Source organism: Thamnophis sirtalis, unplaced genomic scaffold (assembly GCF_051295495.1).
Source record: "Thamnophis sirtalis isolate CommonGarterSnake01/CBP01778 unplaced genomic scaffold, rThaSir2_p1.2 scaffold_3, whole genome shotgun sequence".
In the NCBI taxonomy this organism is placed as follows: domain Eukaryota; kingdom Metazoa; phylum Chordata; class Lepidosauria; order Squamata; family Natricidae; genus Thamnophis; species Thamnophis sirtalis.
The window spans coordinates 113,337,693-113,362,628 of NW_028261383.1; the positions used below are offsets into that span (position 1 = coordinate 113,337,693).

At 39.5% G+C, this 24,936-nt stretch overlaps 1 protein-coding gene across 4 annotated transcripts in view; it reads right to left on the reverse strand.

Moving 5' to 3' along the window:
* The window catches only part of PKN1 (protein kinase N1), a 79,660-nt gene that overhangs the window by 13,125 nt on the left and 41,599 nt on the right, over positions 1-24,936 (reverse strand). For 2 of the 4 annotated variants that reach the window (XM_087709731.1, XM_087709732.1), the window contains exons 2-9: positions 14,759-15,059; positions 7,659-7,804; positions 5,172-5,301; positions 4,367-4,512; positions 3,243-3,456; positions 2,676-2,876; positions 2,391-2,500; positions 1,491-1,634 (exon numbers count right to left, since the gene is read on the reverse strand). In XM_087709731.1, the coding sequence (XP_087565857.1) occupies positions 1,491-1,634; positions 2,391-2,500; positions 2,676-2,876; positions 3,243-3,456; positions 4,367-4,512; positions 5,172-5,301; positions 7,659-7,804; positions 14,759-15,059 (1,392 nt within the window). Of the gene's footprint in view, positions 1-1,490; positions 1,635-2,390; positions 2,501-2,675; positions 2,877-3,242; positions 3,457-4,366; positions 4,513-5,171; positions 5,302-7,658; positions 7,805-14,758; positions 15,060-20,862; positions 20,979-24,936 lie in introns of those variants that run through there. The other 2 variants (XM_087709733.1, XM_087709730.1) reach the window with 2 other exon arrangements.

Genomic DNA, 24,936 nt, shown 5'->3' on the forward strand with positions numbered 1-24,936 from the left:
TTTTGCAAGTAGAAAGATGTGGGAATTTTGCTGATTATTTGTCCCTCTTTTTTAAAATGGTAGTTTTACAAATAGCATATTGCAATAGGGCTCAGTATCAAAATAATTGTTTAAAAGTAATAACATTATTTCAAATCAGATTTGTAAAACTGAATTTTCACAACAGGAAATAGTGCCACATCTGATCAATGACACCAGAAAGAAAGAAAGAAAGAAAGGAAGGAAGGAAGGAAGGAAGGAAGGAAGGAAGGAAGGTAGGTAGGTAGGTAGGTAGGTAGGTAGGTAGGTTTTGTTCTTCTTGAGTTATTGATGAGAAACTGTGGGGGTCTGACTACTGACACTGGTTAAGAGTTCCCTGAAAACCATTTACTCTCTCAAAGTACTTAGAATTTTAACATTTGTGAAAAATTGCTGACTTCTGGGAATAAGGTGAATCCCTTGGAATTGGGCAGCTAATAAATTCAAATAAATAAATAAAGCTTTGTCAGTTTGTTTTCACTTGACTCTTGCTCCCTTTTCCTTGCTGATATGGCATGATGCAAACTGGCTGAGTGAACAAACTGAAGAATCTCACACTACAGTTATTATATAAAGAATCCTTTTAACACTTGATACAGTGCAGTATCAATATGGGGTAAGGGACAGACTTTCTCTCCAGGCTGAATAAACTAAATAGCAAATGCCTGATTCTATAATGAAGCAGCTGAGTAGAGATTGGATCCTAGGATCCATAAGACATTGCTTTCTCTTATAGTTTCATTATGCTTGGTCATTGGCCAGACTGGTGGGACTCCAATGACATCTAATAGCAATAGCAATAGCAGTTAGACTTATATACCGCTTCATAGGGCTTTCAGCCCTCTCTAAGAGGTTTAGAGTCAGCATATCACCCCCACAGTCTAGGTCCTCATTTCACCCACCTCGGAAGGATGGAAGGCTGAGTCAACCTTGAGCCGGTGAGATTAGAACCGCTGAACTGCAGATAACAGTCAGCTGAAGTGGCCTGCAGTACTGCACCCTAACCACTGCGCCACCTCGGCTCCTAATGGCCCACATGTCTTCCCCTCTCCACTCCCTTTGGGGGGAAAAAGTAAAACTTGTGTAATCGATTTATAGCTAAGTATGTGGTGTTGCAAACGCGTAGCACGTATGGATTAAAGTTGAAATTATCACACGCAAGAACTGGAAACCGGAAAATAAGATGCCTGAATACTTTTTCAGTAGCATGTAGATAATAATACTCCCCCTTCATTTTCTCCACAACCGTAACATGTACAGATAACACTTACTGTATATATAAAAGCTGCCATTGTTTAAATCCATTCACTGTGTAAAAGTATTGCAGGACAATATTTGGGACATGTTGTTGCTATTATGCTCTTTTTGGATTTCAACAATTTCTATCCGCTCACTCAACTGGAATAATCTAAGTATTAAAATTCAGTTGCTTTCCACACAGCTTGATGCCAATTTTTGTTTTGTTTTGTTACCTCTGCTAATAGAGTGCCCTGTGGCTCCAGTTCCAGGTGAATTTCATGGCGTTCATTATCCAGAAAATCTTCCAGCTTGAGGTATTTCAGGGCACAGAGACTGCGGTAGTCACGCCAATAGACACCAATCTCCAGCTCTCTTGACTGATATGGAGAGAAGGGACCCATTAAAAAGATCAGCAGCAAGTAGTCACTGTCTTCAAAACACATCCACCACTCCTACAGAGAGGCCCAAATGGTTGCGTAACAATCAGTTAACTTCACCATATTTCTCTATCTGAAGAATGGTGATCTCAAAGACTACACAGAAGTACCAACATCATTATGAACAGATGCACTTTAAAGTAACGGTAAAAGTTCCACCTCACACATATGTGCTAGTCATTCCTGACTCTAGGGGGCGATGCTCATCTCAATTTAAAGCCAAAGAGCCAGTGCTGTCCGAAGATACTTCCATGGTCATGTGACTGACATGATTAAACACCGAAGACGCACAGAATGCTATTATCTTCCCACCAAAAATGGTTCCTATTTTTCTACTTGCATTTTTACATGTTTTCAAACTGCTAGTTTGGCAGAAACTGGGACAAGTAATGGGAGCCATTACATGGCACTAGGGATTCGAACCACTGAACTGCCAACCTTATGATCGACAAGCTCAGCGTCTTAGGCACTGAGCAACCACATCCCTAAATGCACTTTAATAAATATGAAATACATTAATTAGAATGCAAAATGAAATAATTGCTATAATAACTCTTCTCCCAGCAGATATAACTCATGTGACCATGGCATGAAATTGGAGGAGTAATGTGCCACAGAGATATGAGCAGAGAGATGTTTATACAGCACAGATCTGGTATCTGAAGCCCATTAAAAGGGCATCATCTTTGCACGTACCCTTTCTAATTCCACTGTGAAAACCTGGTTCCAAGCTTGTAGGCCAATGGATTTCCAAGTGGTCTGCCCTACAACTCCATTGTCCAGCTTCAATACAGCACTTACTTCATCTACGAGAAGAAAAATTGGAATGTTGAGAAAGAGAAAATAAGATTGAGAGCTGAATATAAGGATTTCATTTCAAGCTGACTGAACTGCGTTAACATCAATGCAGCACTAAAACGTATCAACATCCCTCTAATTCACTCTCTGATTTTAGTGCCGATTACCCTCAGGACTACTTACTGCTGGTATCTTCCGATTTGATGGTGGTCCTGCCGCTTACACTACCACTGCGATTATACAACCCTCGCCCACTGCGGCTCATGAACGAAGGCCGGGCTTCACCAGGACTGTTGCAAGGCAGGCAGACAGTGGAGCCACGGGTACGTCCTGGGACAACCTCCAGCAATCCACTGCAGCCGAACAACTGCACTTCCAGGGTCCCTGCCAATAAGAAATTGCTAAGAACCAAAGTTTGAAACAAAAACAACAATACTTTCTTTGAGCCTTAAGAGTGTGAGCAAGAGATTGGGGGAAGAAATCCTATTATCTCACTTGTGTATGGAAAAAAGAAGGTACATTAAGAATGGATTAGTAGGTAGATAAAACAACTACTGTATGGAATGGGGGATACTGACTAAGTAGAATGTCCTGATTGTTGCTGTTATTAACAATTACGATTACAATTTCATTTCTACATCACCTTCTTAAAGGGCTCAGGTTGAATTAAACATAGTCAAAAACTAAACTGAAACATTCTGGCAATCGATTGGCCCAACCTATGCCCTCAGGGAGGGGGAGTGCAGTCACCTGTGAGTGGAGATGGCTTTGATAGGGTATTATACTGGTTATGCTGGTAAGAAGTGGTATTGCGGGCACTGAAGGCAGGAGAGGAGGCCAAGATGAGTTCCTCCTTAATGATGCAGGCCTTGGGATGATCTTCAGGCAGTTCAGCCAGGCGTTGCTCCAGAGAATATCGCAAAAGATCCAACTTCTGGCTTGATTCGTTCATCTTGGTCTGTGCCTATAGCAAAGGCCCAGATCATCAGGTGCCAATTTAGCTCAGTATAGCAATTACCCATTTTATATTCTCCTTCCATTTCCACACAGCTTCTAAACCAAGACAGTCTGCCTGACGTATTAACAATAATATAGACTCAGCACCCTGTGGCACACAATCCTTAATTCTTCAGCAAGTAGGCTATTGGATTTCAGGTCATCTCTCAGCTACAGAGCTTGTAAGAGGGAAAACAAAGTGCAATACTCCCCATGCCCACGGTGCAGGTCATAGGAAATTTATAAGAGCAGAACATGTGATGGGATGGCCTTGTTTTTTTAACTCTTCTCCAGCAATTATTAGAATTTAGATGTAAATGTTCTGACAATGAATAAACCTGTCACAACTTCTTTGAGAAAAAAAGATTGCTTTTTTTCTTTTTCTTTGAGTGGCCTTTCAAAATGTCAACTGTGACCCACTTCAAATTTGTTTGTTTCTTGTGTTTCTAGACTTCCCATCTCCCAGGACAGGCACAAATGTTGTCTTTGAACTGTAATTTTTAATATGCCAGAAGTGAGGTATTAAATATATCAGAAAGTCATATTAATTTAATCAAATGCAACTTTTGTCTAAATTGTGATTTTTAAGATTCCATCCAAAAGTGCTTAGTTTAAAGACCACTGAGCTTATCTAGCACAGGAAGTTGTGTTTAGACAATATGCACACTGACTGAGAATGCTTACTTGTAATGCCAAGACATCTAGAAACACCAGCCTGGGAACAGTTGCAAATATATGTCACAAAAGGGCATAATTGGAAAAAAAAGTTTAGGTTATTTCAAACTCACATAATTTACAGCAGCACTGAATTGCTTACTGCTTCATTTCTTCAATCATTTTGTATATCTTTATATCAACCAAGGAAAATGCACCATTACCTCAGAAATAGCATGACGATCCTGAACTTTGCTGGAGCTCAGAAGACGCAGGGCGTTTTTGGCACCCTCACATACAGCATATTCTACTTGGAAATGATGGCGAAGCTCCTCAATTCTCAATTCTATGGCGCTTAGATCTGTGTTCCCTGCAAGGAACATTAAAAAGTCAGTCTATCTCCATTTGTATGCTTAGCATCAGGGCCCTGACATGGTACCCACAATTTCCCTAGTTCAGTGCCAGCGTTAAATATATATTTCCCAGAATATCCCCCATCCCTTTGTAAATTCAAGAGGCATTCTTTAGGAATTAAACATGCTGGAAGAATATACTCCAGCCCTCTATTGGAAGTAAGACAATTTGCCTACAATTAAGAGCAAAGGAACATCCAAGGATGGGGGGAACTGGAGAAAATATAGAGAACAGCCTCACTGATAGGATATAAACATTGATGGATGTATTGTGATTACCCATCTACCACAGGAGCCATTTTGTCCCTTTGACATGCTCTTAAATTTTATCTAAAAAGGGACACCTCCCCTTAAAAGAATGACAGATCCCTTTGTGCCTAACATGTACGTAGCTCCAGAGGAAAACCCAGAGACCTGTATCCATATCCATAAATAGGGGTTTCATATTAGGTGGGGAAAAGACGGGACTTTAAACCGTTCCAAAAACAATTTCCCAGTTCCTGAAGGGTTTGAGAGGACAATAGGGACATTGGCCTTTCTGAAGTGACAGCCTGGCTATAGCATAAACAGAGCTTGCAGCAAACAGAGGTTTCTTCTTCTTCATTCTCTCCTTCACCTTGCCCATCTTCCATATTCAGCTGCACCTCGTCAGCTTGCACAGCCTTGCGAATCTGCATGCGGATAATATTTATCTTGGTTTTGCCGTCTTGTAGCATTTGCTGGGCTGTCTGCAGCAACTTCCGATCCTAGACAGAAGACCAAAGGGGTGGATTGAATTCTCTCCAACAGAAGAAAAGTATTGAAAATCACAGCAAAACCAATGTAGCTGGCAATAGATTTAAGAGACAGACAGACAGAAGCTATAAGAATACACATAGAACTAACTGGACTGCCTTCCAGAGTGTTAACAATTATTATCTCCAATAATGATCTCTCATCAAATCTGCCCATCCAGCAAGAGTTGGGACGTCTTACAAAATGCAATCAATCAATCTGGCTGGACCCAGGCTATATGCTTTCTCTGTTGTTGCTCCTGGCCATTGGAACAGCATTCTCATTGAGATCTAGCTGACCTTGACCCTGCCTGCCTTTGAGAAGATGTTAAAGAACCTAGTTTTCCCCCTTTCAGCATTGGGTCTGTGAGCAGTATGACCCACTGGATGATTTTCTTTTTCCCCTGGCACTTCATGTGTCTACAGTATATAACATATTCTGGGGCTTTTTTGATCTATTTTATTACATGGTTTTATTGAATGTATCATTTTTCTTTCATGTTGGACTCCATCCTGAGTCATGTGACAAATGGATGGTTATATAAATTGATTAAATAAATAAATAATCACTTCCCAAACCTGGGGACTGAAACTGTTATCCTCCGTATGTTGCTAGAGGAGTAGGACTGCAAGAATTCTATTGGGTTTTCAGTTAATTACAAGAACTGTCTATTTTTTCAACCAAAATTGTTTCCAAAATAATTCTTTTTTTAAAGAACACTTCATAATTCAGAAGCAGGTTCTCAAATTATGAGAAACCGTAACTGCAAAATGCAGGGCAGATTTTGCATGGTATGTCCTATGTATTCGCAACATACATAGGACAAACAAACAGGAGAATAAATGCACGCATCGCAGAACACAAGAACGCAGTAAGAAAAAAGGAAAAAACTTCCTCCCTTTTCCAGCACCTTAAAGCTACAGGACATGAAATTAATTTTGAAGGAACCAAATTAATCTCCAAAACTGAACACTTCAACAAGAGAATAATTATGGAAGCTATTGAAATAGAGAAACACCCCCACAACATGAATAAACATGATGATACCTCCTGCCTACCAGACATCTGGAAACCAGCCCTAGTCAACAAACGAGCCCCACCCACCACCTAGGCTGTTACAACACAAAACAACAACGGACTCACAGCCAGCACCAATCAGCACCAATCTACCAATCATGATACAACCACACAGCCAATCAATCCACTTACTGAAATAAAGCCAGCACCCCCCCCACACACACACACCAAGTTTTATAGAAAGACGGCAGCTCCGACCATGCTTTAAGCCGAAAACACCAGTCTGAAGATGGGAATGAGATCTCCTCGAAACGTTGCCAAGACAATCTCAATCTTACACGGGAAAAGACCCGAATACAATAAGACCAGCATATATACATATATTTTTTGCTCGCACAGGCCCAAGGCTGAAGACACCAGCCTGAGGATGACGAGTGGGACTTCGTCGAAACGTCACCAATATACTCTCAATCTTACATGGGAAAAGATCCGAATACGCCAAAACCTGTATGTATGTAATTCAATCAATATTTGCCTTCAGGATCATAAGGATCAGCATATGGTATAGGATTAATTATATATGAAATTTAGACCATGATTTGCTAAGTCATGTGCCGCGCCATTTCTTTTCATGTTTTAAAGAAGCATTTTTCCAGATCTTTTTGAACTGAGGGTGGCTCACAGGAGGGAGTTGGCCTGCTAAGTTTCTTTCAGCTAAACCATAGAGGGTTAACCCCCAAATGAGCTTAATCCCCAAATGAGGTTTTTTCCCTTCCTCAAGAGAATGTTGTGCTATTTTTGTTTCTATTTGCAAAGCAAGGGAATGTACTACTTCAAGGTAACTTGAATGTCTTGAAGTAGCAGTTATCAGAAGCTGCTTGTTCTTGTGATACAAACTGTTTAAACATTTTAGAACAGTGCATTCCAAAGGTTTCTAATGGGAGATATATTGAGCATCAACATAGAGATAATTCTATGATTTTATCTAAGAAACTTTGGAAATCAGCACACTAGTTTGTTACTTTGCAGAGAGAAAAAATGTAAGGGAAACCAGGAATACTCATATAAATTCTTATTTAAACATTTCTTGGTTGCTTTGATTTCGAAAAAATCTTCTTAATATTTTTAAGAAAATGGGCCTAGCAAAACAGGCAACACTGACTTAGATGGGTAATCAGATTCTTTATCAGATTGAAGGAAGTGACGCAGATATTTCTTTTGTATGGGCAGAAATATTGTGTGAGAATATGTAAAGTGGCAAGAAATGCCTTTGCTTAGAGAAGGACGACAGTGGAGACAAAAACAAACATACTTTGGCAGCACCATTGGCGTACATCTGGATCATATTCTCCGCACCCTGCTTCACCTTCAACTCAATGTTGAGCTGCTTTTCCAGACCAGCAATACGACTTTTGGTAGCTGTTGATCGACTCAAGCTGCCTGGTGATTGTGGGGCATCTAAAAAGGGATCAATTACAGACATGAATATTAGCAGGATGCACATCCTAAAAAAGAACCATCAGAATTTTTGAACAGAAAGTAAGGAGAGGGTGTCACAAGTCTAGAGGAATGGAAAGTTCTCTGGGTCAGGGACACGAGATATGGGAAAGAAACATATTTCTCTCCGATTCTCTTCCATATCCTGGGGTGGGAGGAATTCACCAATGTCAAAAATATACATTGACCAAAAAAACTCACAGAAACTGTTCAGCATTTTTATATTATATTGAACAAGTCTTGTGTAGCCTCAGGGTCGTCATACAAATTTCCTTTTGTGTTAATCCATCACCAAATATTGGCGAGAGAGTAATTATTTCAATTTATTATAAAAAAAAACCAGCCAATGTAGAGTAGAATCTCTCTCTTCTTAGTTGCATTTTGTAAACAGGGACTAAATCTTGATTACTTAATTAACATAACTGCTTCTGTCAGAGATAGTGCTTCTCTCCTGCTTTTGAACTACTCTTTTAACTTTCTTTTCATTCCTTTTCCCCCTCTTTTCCCCATTAACACTTTCTAGTTGATCTCTTACTTGATCATCCTTCCTTTCCACCCCAATATCTGGCTTTTGCTCTCTTGGGTTTGAATGTTAGAATGTCCATCAAGGAATGTTCTATCATCTGCAAAGTTTTGGGTAGTTCAATCACTTAACTAGGTAGGAAAGAAATGTAAGTAAACACAATAACTTAAGAGAAGAAGTCACAAGTCTATCCAATTTATTTGGAGAAATAATTTAATATATTTTGAAAATACTCTAGTTCAGTGACGCTGAACCTTTTTCACCTCGGGTACCAAAACCTCACGCGCACTTGCATGTCCACCCCCATAATTTAATGCCCCCATGTGCCATACCCCCTGTGCATGCACATGTGACCCTCCCCCCGCTGCCCCACACACGGCTTTCTTGGAGGCCCTCCAGAGGCCAGAAACGTTTTCCAACTTCTGATGGGCCCAGTAGGTCTGTTTTTCAGCCTCCCTAGGCTCCAGAGGCTTTTTAGGAGCCTGCAGAGGGCAAAAACGGCCTCCCCTGTCTCTCTGGAGGCCAGAAACGGCCTATTTTCTGAGTTCCGGTGGGCCCGATAGGTCTGTTTTTTGCACTCCCCAGGCTCCAGAGGCTTTCTAAGAGCCTGAGGAGGGCAAAAAACAGCCCAACACAAAAACCCGAAGTTTGGGAATGGACTTATAGGTTGTCCATTGGGCCATTTTTCTCCCTCCTTAGGCTTCAGGAGGCTTCCCTGAAGCCTCCGGAGGGTGAAAAACAGTCCAACGTGCAAACCGGAAGTCTTTCCTGAACTTCCGGTTTGTGCGTTGGGTGGTTTTTCGCCCTCCAGAGGCTTCAGGGAATTTTAAAATGATTTTTATGTCTAAAATGTAAGAAGTGTTTTATATATTCTTTCACAGCCATAGAATTAAATTTGTAGGATTACAATGCCTATAAATCCTCAGCCCCTATAGATAATAAGAGTAGTAGGTAACCAATCTGGTTGGGAACATTAGTTTAATAAAACAGATTTTGGTACTCTATTTTTTTCATTTATTTTTAGCTTTATTTATTTATTTATTATACATTTATTTATTATACATTTATTTTAACAGCTAATTGCTGTTTTATGCCTTATTTTTTAAAAATATTACTTTAAGTAGTATTTTTAGATACATTGACAACCTTCTGAATTATAAGGCATAAAATTAAAATATGTGTGGAGGACATAGGGAGTAGCCTTGAAAGACAGAAGGAAGATCTGCTACGAACAATGGTCAGATTTCTTAGTATCCTCTATCTTGTGACTAACAATATACCAGTATCACATATAAGATGATTTTGTGTTTCTGTGCCTGGAGTTAGTCAAAATGAACAAGTCCATGCAACACTATTGGCAACATTTTCAGAAGTGGTTTGATGCTGCCTTCCTCCTAGGACTGAAAGTGAAAAATTGGCCCAAAGCCATCCTACTGACTTCCTGCCTTAGGGAGTCCTAGAACTCATAACTCTCCTGCTTTCTAGCTTGGTATATTTAACTACTACAGCCAAACTGGCTCTCATAAAACCAAATGTCCTGGTTTAAATCATAGGCCTTCGCAAATACAATTCCATAAAACAGGTAATGCCAGTTACAAAGCAGCTGCATCTTATTACCGGTAGTGTAGAGAAAGAGCCCTACCTGAATGAAAAGGATTTAACGCAGGATATATTTTACTTGAAAGTGATGAACTGAGAGACAAACAGAACATGTTATTATTTCATTAAGTGTAAAAGGATAAACAATGGAAATATGTCAAATCTAGCAATAGGATTTATCACACTATTTTCTCAACTGAAGAATACATTTCCAATGAAGCCACAAGAAAAAATGGTAAGATTCAATTAACCTAGTATTATTTTATTTTGAGGTTTAATGGAATTCTCAGTTTTTACTCTGTCTGCCATACAGAGTTTCTCGGACAGATAGGTAGCAATATAAATTGGATTAATAACTAAGTAATAAATAAAACCATGAAGAAAGGGTTTTTATAACACATATAGTTTCTAGAGTGAGGTGTGGGAGGAGTAACAGTTGGGTATTAACCCAGCCCTTTTGCCCTGGAGTCTGAGGAAAATATTTTGAAGCCACGCCTCTGATCCTCCTCTTGCTCCCCCAAATTAACCTCAGACTCCAGCCCAGAAGGAGTGTTTTCTGACTCTCCCTCACTTTGGAAATCTAGAGGTTTTTCTAGTGTAGGTTTTCTCTAGCATTTTTCTCTAGCAATTTCCATCTCACCAAGAAGATCCAGCGCTGCATCTCTCCTCCAATGTGCTCAGCGCTGCTAGTGAAGGCCTTGCTGCGCTGCTAGCACGCGCGTGCTCCCCAAGCGGCTGGACGGTCGCGCAAGAGGGAAGGAAGCCTCTGCACCGATCAGAGTGCGTGGAGAGGCCTTCGCACTTCAGCCGCCCGATTAAGACTCCGGAGGACCGGGGATCCACAGCGGATCACCCCAGCGCTCTCCAGCTTCAGAGAGGCTCGGGTCGCAGGCCGGCTAACTAAGTAATAAATAAAACCATGAAGAAAGGGTTTTTATAACACATATACTATCTACATTCTGTGGGCACCACTATTAGAGCATTTATATAATTTATATTCTATCTCTGTACATTTTGGATCCTAGACGATATTTTATGGATCCGACATTAGACAGTAGTGTCATAAATGTCAGAACTAATGTTTTCTGTCCTTTTGATTTCCTGAGGAAAAATCTAACTATGAAATTAGATGCTTATTCTTAAGAAAGACTGGCAGAATGGCTTGGTATTTTCTGCTTGGTAGTTAGGGTACTTGCTGTATAGTAAAGGAAGCCAACTAGAACAAAACTTTTAAATAAAAGCAGCTTCCTGTTCTAGACATTAGAGGAAGAGAATCATGGTAGCCTCTGGTAGAAAAAAAATCAAAGGGAACCTGGTACAGTGGGACCTTGGGTCCCGAACGGCTCAGACCACAAACAATTTAGCGGACCGAGAAATCCGCTAAATGTTTCACTCAGGTGACAAACGCATCCTCGGGTGCCGAATAACACAGCCGTGATTTTCCCTGCCACAGCGATTTCCCCTTCCACGCCATTTCTATTTTTGGTATGCACGCATGCATCTTGCTTTTGGTCACAACCAAATCGGGTGCCAACCAAAGTCCTGGAACGGATTATGGTCAGCACCCGAGGTCCCACTATAGTGTGTTTTCCAATTAACAAATTTTATTTAAAAGTGTAAATATGGTGTAATTCTTAAGGTGTTGGCTAGAAACTAGGAGGTTGTGAATTCTAGTCCTGCTTTAGGCATAAAAGCCAGCTGAATGACTTTGGGCCATTCTCTCTGTCTCTCAGCCCAATCCACCTCTCAGGGTTGTTGTTGTGGGGAAAATAGGAAGCAGTACATTATTATGTATGTTCGTCACCTTGAGTTACTTATAAAGTATTAAGGGCAAGATAAAAATGTTTTTAAAAAGGGCTTTTGGGGGATACATAGCTCATTTCAACAGTGAAGGGCAGCTGCTGATGTGAACTGTAGCTCCCAAAAGCTTATGACTTTCAACAACATGTGTTACTCAAAAAAGTGCTACCAGAGTCTTGATTAAAGAAAAGGAACAACTCATATCTTTTAAGCTATGGGGTGATTCTAGGATAGGTAATCCTACAGAATATGCACAGTGTTGTCAACAACATCATACCAAAATTTGTGGGAGTAAATGGAGTCATGGTCAAGCATTAGTTAGAATTCTCTCCTCTCAACTGCTGTGGGTGCATAGAATATACCACAGCAGGATTTCCCCAAAGGTTATAAAGTTCAGTGGAGTGTTTCTTGTTTTTGTTTACAGGAGTTCTGAGGTTTGGGCCCAAAATCATTACTATTTTTTCCACCAGTGAAGAGGAAATTGCCACACCCATGTACCAAACTCTTTCTACTCCAGCTGTTGAGTCTCTGAACTTCTCTCCTCCTCCATTTTGTGGCATGTATTTTAGAGTGGAATCAGGTACAATAGCAGCCACTTCCTCTTTGATAAAGTCTCAGCAGCTTCTACATATGATGCAGTCCTAGTTTTGTACAGCACAGTTCTTGCCTTGCTGAACCCTCTACTAAAAGACAAGATGCAGAGCAAGATTCCACAAGAAAGATAAGAGCAGAAACACAGGCAGGTCTACCCAAATAACTCAGGGACACCATCTTGATTTTGCTTAATCTCTACGACTTCAAGAGGGGATGGCATATTCTTTCTGCTGCTTTTTGTCCCATAAGGTTAATTCCTGTCTTGATCTGTTTCAGATGACCACCGGATTGCAGTTAGACTATTCTGTGTCACTGTGCTACTATCCAAATCTGGTGTTTTGCATCCCAAATTGGGTAGCCCCAAGCAAGGGAGGAAAAAACATTCAAGTCTGCTGCCCTTCTGAACTCTCAGGTTTCACTTGCCAACAAACCGGAGTGTAGATTTATACAAAGAGCTTTTAAAAACAATCTTTGGCAACTAAACTATTTCTATTAAGGTTTCATAATGCTAACTATAACATAAGGAAATTATTTGGTTTTGATACTGTGTGTCATCTCTAACAGATGAAGCAAACTGAAACTGGATTAATAACATTAATTATTTTCATATGCTTTCCTAAAATATAGAACCAGGCAGAAAATAGTTATAAAAATGCTGATATTACATCTGGGCTTAGCACAACCTAAGTGATCTTTTTACCCAGTAAATAAATGATTATTAATACTTTTCATTTCTTTAAAATGTTAAAAATGGCTGATAGATCTCATTCAATAGAAATTTAAATGTGAAAGCTAACAAAAATATAAAAATGCATGCATAATAATAAAGGTATATTGATTTTGAGATACATGATGGATGTACGGATGTTATAAGTTGCCTGGAGTCACCTTTGTATTAGTTGGGCAGCTATATAAATTTGTTTTGTATATAATAATAAATAAAAATATATTGATTAGACAGTAACATGTTGATCTTTCAACAGCTACTACTTTTAAATTGTCAGGCTACAACCCTCATAATCTACCATATAAAACGAGCCATTGTCACAGTCCAGAATAAGAAACAAAGATGAGAAAACCAGTCAGCCCCAAATTTTAGAGGGAAGACAGATTCTGTAGATTGGAGCAGAGGGATGGAAAGCACTTTGAACATTTTTAAATCTATGTATTTTAATGATCCCCTCCCCTTTCTGCTAGCTGTTTTGATTATCTGAATGGTCAGAAATGCTGGACCTCAAGTTCCAAGCCATGAAAGCTCAAGAGGACTCTTTGGGGAAGATGTGTGTTGAAAAATCCACACATCTTAAAACTGCAAAGATTAAGAAACACTGGTCCATCCTATGTCAAAGGGAGGTTGCTTCTGTGGGGAAAAACCGGAAAAGGGAAAGCTCCATACATCACTTGTTACTCTTGAAGTAAATGCAGGATATAAATCTAATAAATAAGCTAAAATGAATGAATACACCAATAAATAAATAATAGGCTGGACACATCAACTTATCTGTAACTAAATTCAATTTGTTAAAGAACTTGAACAATAATTCAAATGAATTATTACTCACATAGGAAGAATTTATTATATATGAGACATGTTTTATAAATCAGAGCTGCACTTTTATCAATCTCAAAGTATTTGGTTTCAAGTAAGTGCCTTTACTTTCAATGTTGGAAAGTCCACAGAGATAAGATAAATTCCCAAGCTCCATATACTCATGCACACACAGGTACTACCATTTTTCCTAGCTTTTCCTCACAAGTGAAGGGTCTACTTCTTGGATAGCGGGACCAACATTTAGTTGCAACAAGAATTTGCTGACCAGCCTTGTTGCCTGAGTCTGACATTGTGGGTTGAGAGAGAGAACTGGGCCAAAATCATCCAGCCAACTTTTATGCAGGCCTAGAAGTCACAGTCTCATTCTAGCTTGGTACCTTGACGGCTAGACTAAACTGGCTCTCACACATATCGTATAATACACACACACAAAATATACTACAAAATCCCTGGAGAATATCTGGATATACTATCAGATCCCATTAAATAAGTAATACACAGTTTTTGGCAAAGTAATTGCTTCCTTTGAAGTGCCAGCAGTTATATCAGAGACAAACACAAACATTACCAGGGTATTGCCTAATTTCCCTATCAGCCGGAAGAGTTTTCAAAAAGGTGTAGCTGCTGGTTGTTTCTTTCCTAACCAAAGAAACCACCAAAACTCAAATTAAGAATGCTTTTCTATTGCCATAAACCTCTTCTAGGGAAATTTATTGTGCCTATTCTACTGAGAGCTGACAAGAATTTGTGCGATTTTCTTTTAGTTCCTTTTCCATATCACTGCTTCTCTCTGCACCCTGTAATATCTAATCCATGTTTTTCCACCCCCAAAATTTAGCACACTCACCCCCCAGCTCTTCAGGGTCCTTGACGACAATATGTGCATTGAGGTCCTGAAGGTGGTGATGCAACGTCTCCAGTTTGCGGTTGGAGTTCTTGAGCAAGTTTTCCACATTGGAGAGATTCTTACGGTCTGTAGTAGCCTTGCGTAAATTTTCTGCTCCCTCCTTTATTTTCAGTTCTTTGCGGATCTCACGTTTAATTTTCTCTTTCTCTTCATCCAGTTTCTGTTGCACGCTGGTGTCTGAAAAATCTGAGTTCTGGTCCAGACCCAGGTGCTCCAGGACTGACCAGTTGCCTGGGTCACTCTGCAAAGCAAGCATGGCAAAAAAGTTACATGCCAGTCATTTGACTGCCAACATTAATCTTTGTCTCTGTCACTTTGATTCCTTTCTGAAATTGTAAAAGCCTTGAAATATCCTAGTGCTATAAACTAGGCAAAAGAAAGGAAAAACTGAGCAAATTAAACCGCCTCAACAATTTTACCCCCTTCCCTAAATATATTATAGTTGCAATAAGCAGAATAGCACCAATGTCTCTAAATAAATAGCAACTATAATGCAATATAGGTAGTCTTCAACTTACAATCACAATTGGGAGTGGAATTTCAGTTGCTAAGTAATGTGGTCAACAAATAAGTTGTCATCTGACAAACCTGATTTTCATCGCAGTTGTTAAACTAATCATCATAGCTGTTAATGTGTCACACGGCCATTAAACAAACCCAGCTTCCCCAATTGCCTTTGTTCATCAAATTTTGGGCTTAATTGTGGTTGTAAGTCAAGGACTACCTGCAGTTCATTTAAATCAGGGGTGTCAAGCTCATGTCATCACGGCAGTGTCACGTGACATATGATGACATTCCCCCTTTATAAACCGGGTGTGGGCGTGGCCAGCACGTGACGCATCAGGCTCACAGTTCGTGAGTTTGACATTCCTGATTTAAATGTATAAATTTGTCTTTTAAAGCAACCTCTTGGTTGTTGAAACTAAATCTAAATTTAATCCAAATTTGCAAATGTTAGCATTTAATTTTTATTAAACTAAATCATTATTATTTACACAAACATAAGCCTAATGAGGATATATTATTAAATGTATATAAATGGCCCTTGTATGAATGTATTCCTCTTACTCCTCCCATATTCTTCCGTTTATCAAAAGCAGGAAGTTGGAAAATTATATGGTTTACTGAAGCACCCTAAATTCAAATAATAGTATGATGCTGGCCTTCCCTTAAAGAACCTCTGTCAAGATTAATCATAGGTAGGGATTGGCTGAAACAAATATTCTAATTTCCCAGCAGTCAGGCCTAAAGGAAGCAAGCAGAATTAATGAGCCAAATTCAGTTACATTTTAATAAAAAATATTCCAAATAATTCATTAACTTCTATATTGTATTGTATTAATAGTGAATTTCTGCTAGGAAAATAAGAAACAGGACAGAAACAGATACACAATTGCATTAGCTGTAGGACTGGAAAAGAAAAATGGACCAAGGACAACATTTGACTCTATTTAATCCCTATTATAAACTCATTTTCTCCTCAGAACTAGAATCTAATTTGAGGCCCATGCCAACTACATTTTCTCCCATCACCCTTTCCATCTAAAAATAAAACCCAGAAATCTTGGTTTCTGTCTTGGGTTTTTTGCATCCAAACATACCTTTCTTCTCCGGATACACTACATGCAGCTGTACCCTGGATATCTTTTGATAGTGATGTTGACAACTGCTGTCAACCACCCTGAATTGCAATCTTATTAAAAATCTTGTTTCACTTGGCAAAGTTCTCCTACTTAGACTTATAGATTAGGGCTACAGAAGTCATAATGGGCAGTTTGGAGATCTAGTAGATCTGTGATACTTACAAACACTGTAAGGCAAACTCGCGGCACGTGGGCCAGATGCGTCGCACGCTGGCCACGGCCACATCTGGTTTAGAGAAGGGGGAGAAAGTCATGATACGTAATGTGATGCTGCGAGTTTGACACCCCTGCAGTGGGGCATCAAAACCAATAGTTGCACACAGCAAGTTAGCCTATATTGAAACCTTAGCTGATCAATGCGGTATTTTAATTATGCTGGAATAGGAATTACCATAATTTTGGAGTACGAGATGCATCTTTTCACCCCAAAAAAGTGGGTGAAAATTTGGGTGCGTCTTATACACAGAATACAGCATTTTTGGCTTCCCCAAATCCAGCCCTCTTCATAAAAATGGATGTGCAGAGGGTTTGGGAAGCCTGCAAAGTGCTCCTGAGGGCTGAGGAGGGCAAAAGCAAATGAAAAATGGCCTGTTTTTTTGCTTGTTTTTGCTCCCCCCAGCCCCCAGGAGCACTCTACAAGCCTCCTAAAGGATATGCATGCCCCACTTTTTTTGCAAAAAATAGGCCCATTTTCACAAAAAATGGGCCGTCTTTTTGCTACCCCCCCCCCCATGAGGCGTGCAGAGGGTTTGGGAAGTCTGCTGAGTCCAAAAAGTTTTTTAAAAATTCACCTTTTCAAAATCTTGATGTGTCTTATACTCCGGTGCATCTTGTACTCCGAAAAATATGGTATCTCAAGATTTATGTCTTTACAAATTATTTGTGAATATAAGTGCTTAATGGGGATGGTAAAATTTTTGTATTTGCCTTTAAGATTCCAAATACATTTATATTTTGTTTGCTTTTTGTGTTGTTTCTTTTTTGCTTTTTTCCATTTTGTTCCAATGCTGTTTTATTTACTTTTTTACCTTCAGCATTTCATTAGTCACTGTCTTTAAAATACTGTTTTGTTTTTAAAGATGGTGGAACCCCCCCCCCAAAAAACCAATATTTCTACCATCTGTTCACTGAGATAAGAAGTATTACTATCACTCTTCCTCTTAAAGGGGCTTAGAGCAATCTACAAAATAAACAAGTGCAATAAACAGCACTTTGTATTTTGCACATATACCTGTAGCTGACTCTGAGAAATATGTTATTTAATACATGAAGATATTAGTTAACACTTAGTAACAATGTATGTACCTCTTTGCTACCTCCTGTTTCTCCCTCTCTTTCTATATCACAGCCACAAATTTGAACACTTTCATTTCCAATTCTAGTTAACCACAACTTGTTGTATCATTCAACTCCCTATCTGTGCTTAGTATTTAATAGGATTTATTATAAAAAGAAAACTTTTTGTATGGTGCTGGACTCAATCGAACAAACAAACCTTCATAATAACCAAATTCTTTTCTATTGTGTCAATATAGTGTAGTTACTTTTTATTTTTATTTATTTAAAAGACTAATAAAACCACTCATATAGGAACCACATACAAAAACAGGGAAAAAAGCCGATTAATTGCAATAAAAACACATGGCATCTTAAGGCAACACTCTCCCACACAGCAATATACCCTCTTGTTAGGCTCCAGCCTCATCCTACCCCAATATCTGTGGAAAAGTCAGGTTTTCACGCCCTTCCATAAGGCAAGAAAGAACAGAACAGAACAGAATAGAACAGAATTTTTTATTGGCCAAGTGTGATTGGACACCCAAGGAATTTGTCTTCACTGCAGAAGCTCTCGGTGTACATAAAAGCTATAAATGATAAATCATAGTCATCATAAAAATACATTCATCATAAATCAAAAGATACAACACTATCACTTAGAGATAGTCAGCTGGATGCCTGCTGAAACTCTGGGGGCCTAGGTCCCATTAGATGAACAGCATTTAACAATGTGAATCACTGCAGTTGATAAGTTAGTAACCTGGCTGTTAGGTGAGTCTGGCTTCCCCACTGACTTTGCTTGTCAGAAGGAAATCATATGACCCCGGGACACTGCAACGGTCATAAGTATGAACCAGTTGCCAAGCATCTGAATTTTGATCACATGATCATGGGAATGCTGCCAAAGTTATAACTGAAAAACAATCATAAGTCACTTTTTTCAGTGCTGTTGTAACTTTGAACGGTCACTAAATAAACTGTTGTAAGTCGAGAACTACCGGTAGCTGGATGTGATGGACAGGTACGCTCAAGGAGAGACAGCCTCCCAAGTAACCTGGACCCATGCTATGCATGGCTTCAAAGGTAATAGCCACCACCTTGAATGCACCTCTCCCAACAAAACCCCTGGAACTCAGAGAAGCTCATACACAGCAATGTAATATGGGCAAAATATAGATGCCCCAAAACTACCCCCAGTTGCTGCATTTGATTTCCAGTTGGACCTCAAGAATCCCTACAGAGGAAATCACACAAATCCAGCTAGGAAGTGACCAGGGCATGACTACTGTACTGCGTAATATCTCCTGGTTCAGCAATGGGTGTAACCAGCACACAAAATGCCTGTAAGTAAAATCTCCTTAGCCTTGCTGTGTTATCCACTCCTTAGGCAGAAGCCACAAATCCAGGAAACCTCCAAGTCAAAATTAAGAATAGGAAGTGAGTAAAAATTAAAAGTCACTAATACTGGACAAATTGGTGCCAACTTGGAATGGGAAATATAGGGCAGTAGATTCTTCTGGCCCCAGAAGTCAGAAACAATCACAGTACTCCAACTACAGACTACAACCCCAAAATAATCAGTTGTGTAGTCAAGTGGCATTCACGCAGCTCATTCAATAACATAATCAACATGTGAGAAACTACCTGAAGGGAATTTAAGAAGTGGGCTAGAAAACACAACAGGCAGCTGCTGTCTTCTCATGTTTCATGAAACAAGAAACAATGCTCCAAACACTGGTGGGGAGGGGAGGGCCTTTTTCTTCCTATGTATTAATTGTCATTTTCCAAAATAGGGTAAACCTAAAGAATCAGAGAAGGCAGTATTGGGAATAGCTAAAATATTACATTGAAGTGAATGGGAGGCGGGAAAGAGAGCCAGTGCATTAAAAGGTTTGGAGCAAGGCACAATGCAGGCAGATCTAAATCAGTGATGGCTAACCTTTTTGTCCTCGTGCATGTGTGTGTGTGCGACAGCACGTGTGTGCGTGCCCACACCCATAATGTAATGCGCTTGCGGTAGCCCTCCCTGTGCATGCGTGTGCAACCCCCCCATGCCGTTTTGGGCCTAGCATGCCTCCCTGAAGCCTCCTGGGACCAACAATGCCCCATGGAGGGCACCCCGCCACTCCCTGAGCATCTCCTGCCTACTCAGAAGAGACCCAAAAATCAGCTGGGTGGTGGGAGGCACGCGTGCATGTGCAGTGGAGCTGAGCTGGGGTGACAGCCCACATGCCCACAGAGAGGGCTCTATGTGCCACCTGTGGCACAAGTGCCATAGGTTCGCCATCACAGCTCTAAAATGAACAAAAACCTGCATAGATTTTCTCTCTGATAAGACTAATGTTATAATATACATGATTCTAGCCAATATATAAAGACTTTAGGATACCAAATATATTTTGCAGTAAAATATTGTAGTCTTTCTCTGTCTTAATACACAGTATTTGTGCTCCTCTCAACAAACTCATAACTCTATTGCTCCTGTTTGCCATCATTCCTGCTTCTTAAACTCCACACACATGGCCCTCAATATTATCCTGTAATCCACCGAGATCTCCAAACACACCACTCTAACCACCACTCCTCAATAATTTACACAAAATGATTGTGTGTGTGTGTGTGTGTGTGTGTGTGTGTGTGTGTGTGTGTGTGTACTGTCCTCATATGGTGCGGGATTTGAGCTGATTAAATCTGTGGATATGCAGCCCCTCACCCAGTCTTGTATGAGGCTCTCGATCCATACAAAATTATGTTTAAGTCTTTATATTCTGTAATATTCAGAGATATTTTAGATCAGTCACCAATCTGCTATGTGCACCCAATGCAGAGCAGTTTAAGAATTCAAACTTCCACGTCTTTTGTGGGTAAATCACCATGGATCTCAAACCACAAACACACTTTATGATACAGGATACACACCCATGTCTCTCTATTCGTGCTACAATGTTTCTCCAGCTTAATTTTTCACTTAATTTGAAATTCCTCCTCCCATTTAACTTCCGTATTCATACGGTTGGCACAACAGCCTCCCTCTCTGGTTATTAAACGATGCAAGGAAAAAGTAGAGGAATGTGCAAGTGATTTCCCAACCACCTCAAGCTCCCTTTCAAAAGCTAGTAGTACCTCCAAGTCATGCTCAGAGCTTGTGTCTGGTTCCGAAAAGGACATCCGAGAGCCAGGAGATAAAAACAGCAGGCCACTGGTTTGCTTGCTACTGTATGTTGACTGCGCCCTCACTTCCTGAATGTTGATTCAAAGAGCTCTTCCAGCTTGTGTGCAAATAAACCACTTCCTAATACAGTTCCTGCATTTGATAGCAACACCAAAACAGAGGCCAACTGTAGGAATGAAAATGAGGCTCGCATATCCTCCTGCTGACTTCTCATATTCATTCTCTTTATGAGTTAATTTCACATAAATACATATCTATCATGTTATTCTCTTTGCAGTTAAGCACTGTTACAACATGAAGCGGGGCGGGGAAACTAAAATAAGCAAAATACATTTAAGATAGAAGAAAAAAGCAAAACAAATATAAATAAATAATAATATAATAAATATAAACACATCTAGTTTATGTTATAACTATTCCCTACATCCACTTCATATTTCTAATTTTGCAAACTGCTTCCATCATATCCATACCCAATTTCAAATACTGTCTTTTGTTCTTTAAATTTCTTATCTTGCTCTTTACATCTCTTTTTCAACCCTGTCTAACTACAATATTACCAGTCTTCCTCTTTCTCTCAATTCATTCACTTTTCCTTCCTGTTATTTGAGAGTGAATTTTCAAATGGGAGGAGGATTCCAAAATTACAGCTAGGGTCACTTTTTCATATGGACCAATTAAAATTGCAGATCTACTTGGTTTTTTTTTAAAAAAACACAAGTTTGTATAGTTGCCCAATTTACACATAGGTGACAAAATAGTGAGAAAGTTTTTATATTCCTCAGCATTTTTCTTCAAACTAAGAAAAACAGAGGACAGAGAGTTTGCAAGCAGTAAATCACAGAATGGAATACAAAAGGTGGCAGACTGATCTAAACAAATTAAGGCTATTTTGGATGCAAAGTAATTTCAACGCATACTACAGGCTGCTGTGAAGAGCAAACTAACAGATAATAGTTATTTTCTCACCTTTTGAAATTATATTATCTTTATATAATTTGCTTCCATATGAACTAGAATGCAGGTAAGGAGGAGAACAAGGATTGTAGTACCTTTTCTACTAGCTACAAAGCTAATAATTAAAATAATAAATAATAATTAAGGCATTATATCACCCCCAACTCAATGATCAGTTAAAAAAAATCAATATATCAAAAAATCTATCTATCAATACTTAATTGGAATACCAGAAACAAAACAAATCTGCTAGGAAAGGTACACCCTTCTAACACTGATCAGATAAAACAAGTGCGATTATGTAGGGATATCTTATCTCTCAGAGATGCCATCACTGAGGGTTCATTACTTCAGCACAGAAATGTGTTGGGTTTTCAAAAAATTTCTTTCACATGATCTGTAAGGGTTTCTTACATTTTTTTTACATGAAGTAACTTATTTAGTGTGATTTATCTGCAACCGTTTGGTTATGTTTCTCCATTTTATCTAGGATTAGAAAATATTCCATAAGTTCAAAATGTAGTTTGTGAATTTACATCAGTCCCAGAGGCTATGATTCACTAAATCATTTTGCATAAAAATGCAATATTGTTTGTACTGAGGAGGCAAGCAGCCCGAAGGAACAATGCACATATTACAGAGCAAGTTACACAAAAGTATAAATCATGTGGGCGAAGTCTTCTGGAAGGTCACTGTCCAGTGAGGATGTGAAAACAAAAGGAATTTGATAGTGTGGCTGTGAAGATGAATCTCACCGAAATGGCACTTGCAGGCTTAAACACTTGCAGGCTTAGACTGAGTTTCTAGAAGTTTGGGACATGTGTGTCTTGCTGGCTCTCTCTCAGCCCTGAGTGGGACTCAGGCCAAGCCACGCTCTGAACATCCTCTGTGCTTGCTCTGGAACCTTCTGATGCAATGCAGGAAATGAAGTTGCTGCTGACTCACCACACTTCCTTCAGAATCAGAGCTGACCTTAACACAGCGTAGCAGACACTGCAATGCAAAGGTCAAAGCAAGAGGGAGGAAAACTCTTCAGCTAATGTTAGGACAGCAAAACTAAGACCAGCATGATTCCATACGGAAGAGGACAAAGATCCATTTACTTTTTGGACTTTCCCCTGCATTCTGGACACAGAAGGCAAAGCTGCGCAAGTATGGGAAAAGTTCAAAAGTCACATATGTCAACAGTGAGGTGCAAATACATCTAATGGAAGTCAAATAAACAAGCTGTTCCATGTCTACCACACTTTTCCTACAAGATTTATCTTAAAGATCTGAGACTGAATTCTTTAGAGTAAAAATAGAACATGAAGCTATACAGGGATATTTCCAAATATATATAAATGAGTTTTCATAATAGAAAATACAGCCTGGAATGATACATTGGACTTACCATGAAAGCTCTCTTAGGATACAGGAAATTCTACAGAATCTCCTTATCACTCCCAAGACAATGTTAGCCTAGAAAGAGTTCTGATGCCGCTTCCTGTGGGAGGAGATACTGTAGCTCCTTTTTGCAGTTTCAGAATGACAGACCAGAAAGAAAGCCCACAAAATAACACTTGAGAAAAATTAGGAATAAAGGAGACATGGTTAAACTATATAGTGGACACTGGTTGATGCTCCCCCAATATGTATTTCTCCCTATTTTGTACTACAGTAATATCTTTGTGGGTTGGATACACCATCTTCTTTGTGAAAAGAGAACTTTCATGGTTAATTCCCATGTAGTATTTTCTAGCATCTGAGGGAAGACATTCCATACAATAATGCAATGTGCTATAACCGTCTTTAGAGAGAACCTTCAGACTGGGGGCAACACTAGAAATGCCTCTGTAAATGTCAAAGGTGATGAAGATAGTTGCATTCCTAGAGGAGAAGGTCAGAATTCTCAATGAGGAGAGTTTATTCTGAGTCTTGTAGTCTAATTTGAAACCTTCATTCATATGAAGATCACATTCAATAAAACTTAGCAGCCTGATGACACTGTTGAAAGAAAATCTGGAGGGGCTGTCTGAGGTTCTGAAATCCACTTTCCTTACTCAGGTACAGTCTTGGTTGCTACCTGGTTTGTACCAGTTGTTCTCTAGTCTTGTTCTGAGATGGTGGCAGAAAGTAGAATGAATCACTTCCTCATCCTTGTAAATAAACTGAATTTATCTTGGTTATGAAGGCTGTATCCAGGCACAAAGTGATAGATAGCACTCTCTGGGTGATGTAGAACTTCTTTTTGGCAGAAAGCTCACCTATTTTTTATATATGCCCAACAAAGGTTTTACATCAAGCATAGGAAATCACGAATCAAGGCAGTTAAAATTAATACACATTTACGGCATGCTAGCACTCTCTACAAGAATCTGAACTGCTATTGGTCAAGGCAAATTGGTGATAGAAAAGAATCAATGGAATTCAAGATGTGCTGGACTTAGATCTCTTACGGAGCCAAAGGGACTCAAGACTGGTGACACGCTTGACCTCTCCTTCAGGCTCAGCCTGGCCATCTCCTACATTATAGCTACCTTCATTAAGGATAACTTGTACAAGGGCTGAATGAGGTTGAGGTTAGATGTTTAATGTTAGCTAAAGGCCATGATGAAAACTAATGGGCATTGGATGATCTTAACAAGGAAGTCAATTTAAGAGTCTCTTAATGTGTAGGTGGACTACATGGTGCTTATTTATTCTCCAGTTTGAAGGCTGAGAAGGGATGTTTGGTTGCAAATGGCCCGTGCATAAGGAGAGCAATGAGTATTAATGAAATTCCCTTTCTTTGGTTCATCTGCAGTGCAACTCTATCCCTTCCTCAGCAGCAGAAGCACTGGTTGGTAGTCAACAAAGTGTACTGTCATGCTATCTGGAAGCAGACCCTTAGCTCAGCCCCAACCATTGTGATCTGTGACTCTGCTGGCCATGCATCTGAGTTACTAAACTAAAAACTAAGGGGGGGGAGGGGGAGGAAACCAATAAATAAATAAATATGAAGAGGGAGTCTGCATTTCATGAATGGTTTGTGAAGCCAGCTGGCTCATATCCTCTCTGGAGCAAGGCTGGGCAGGAATTGAGAAAAG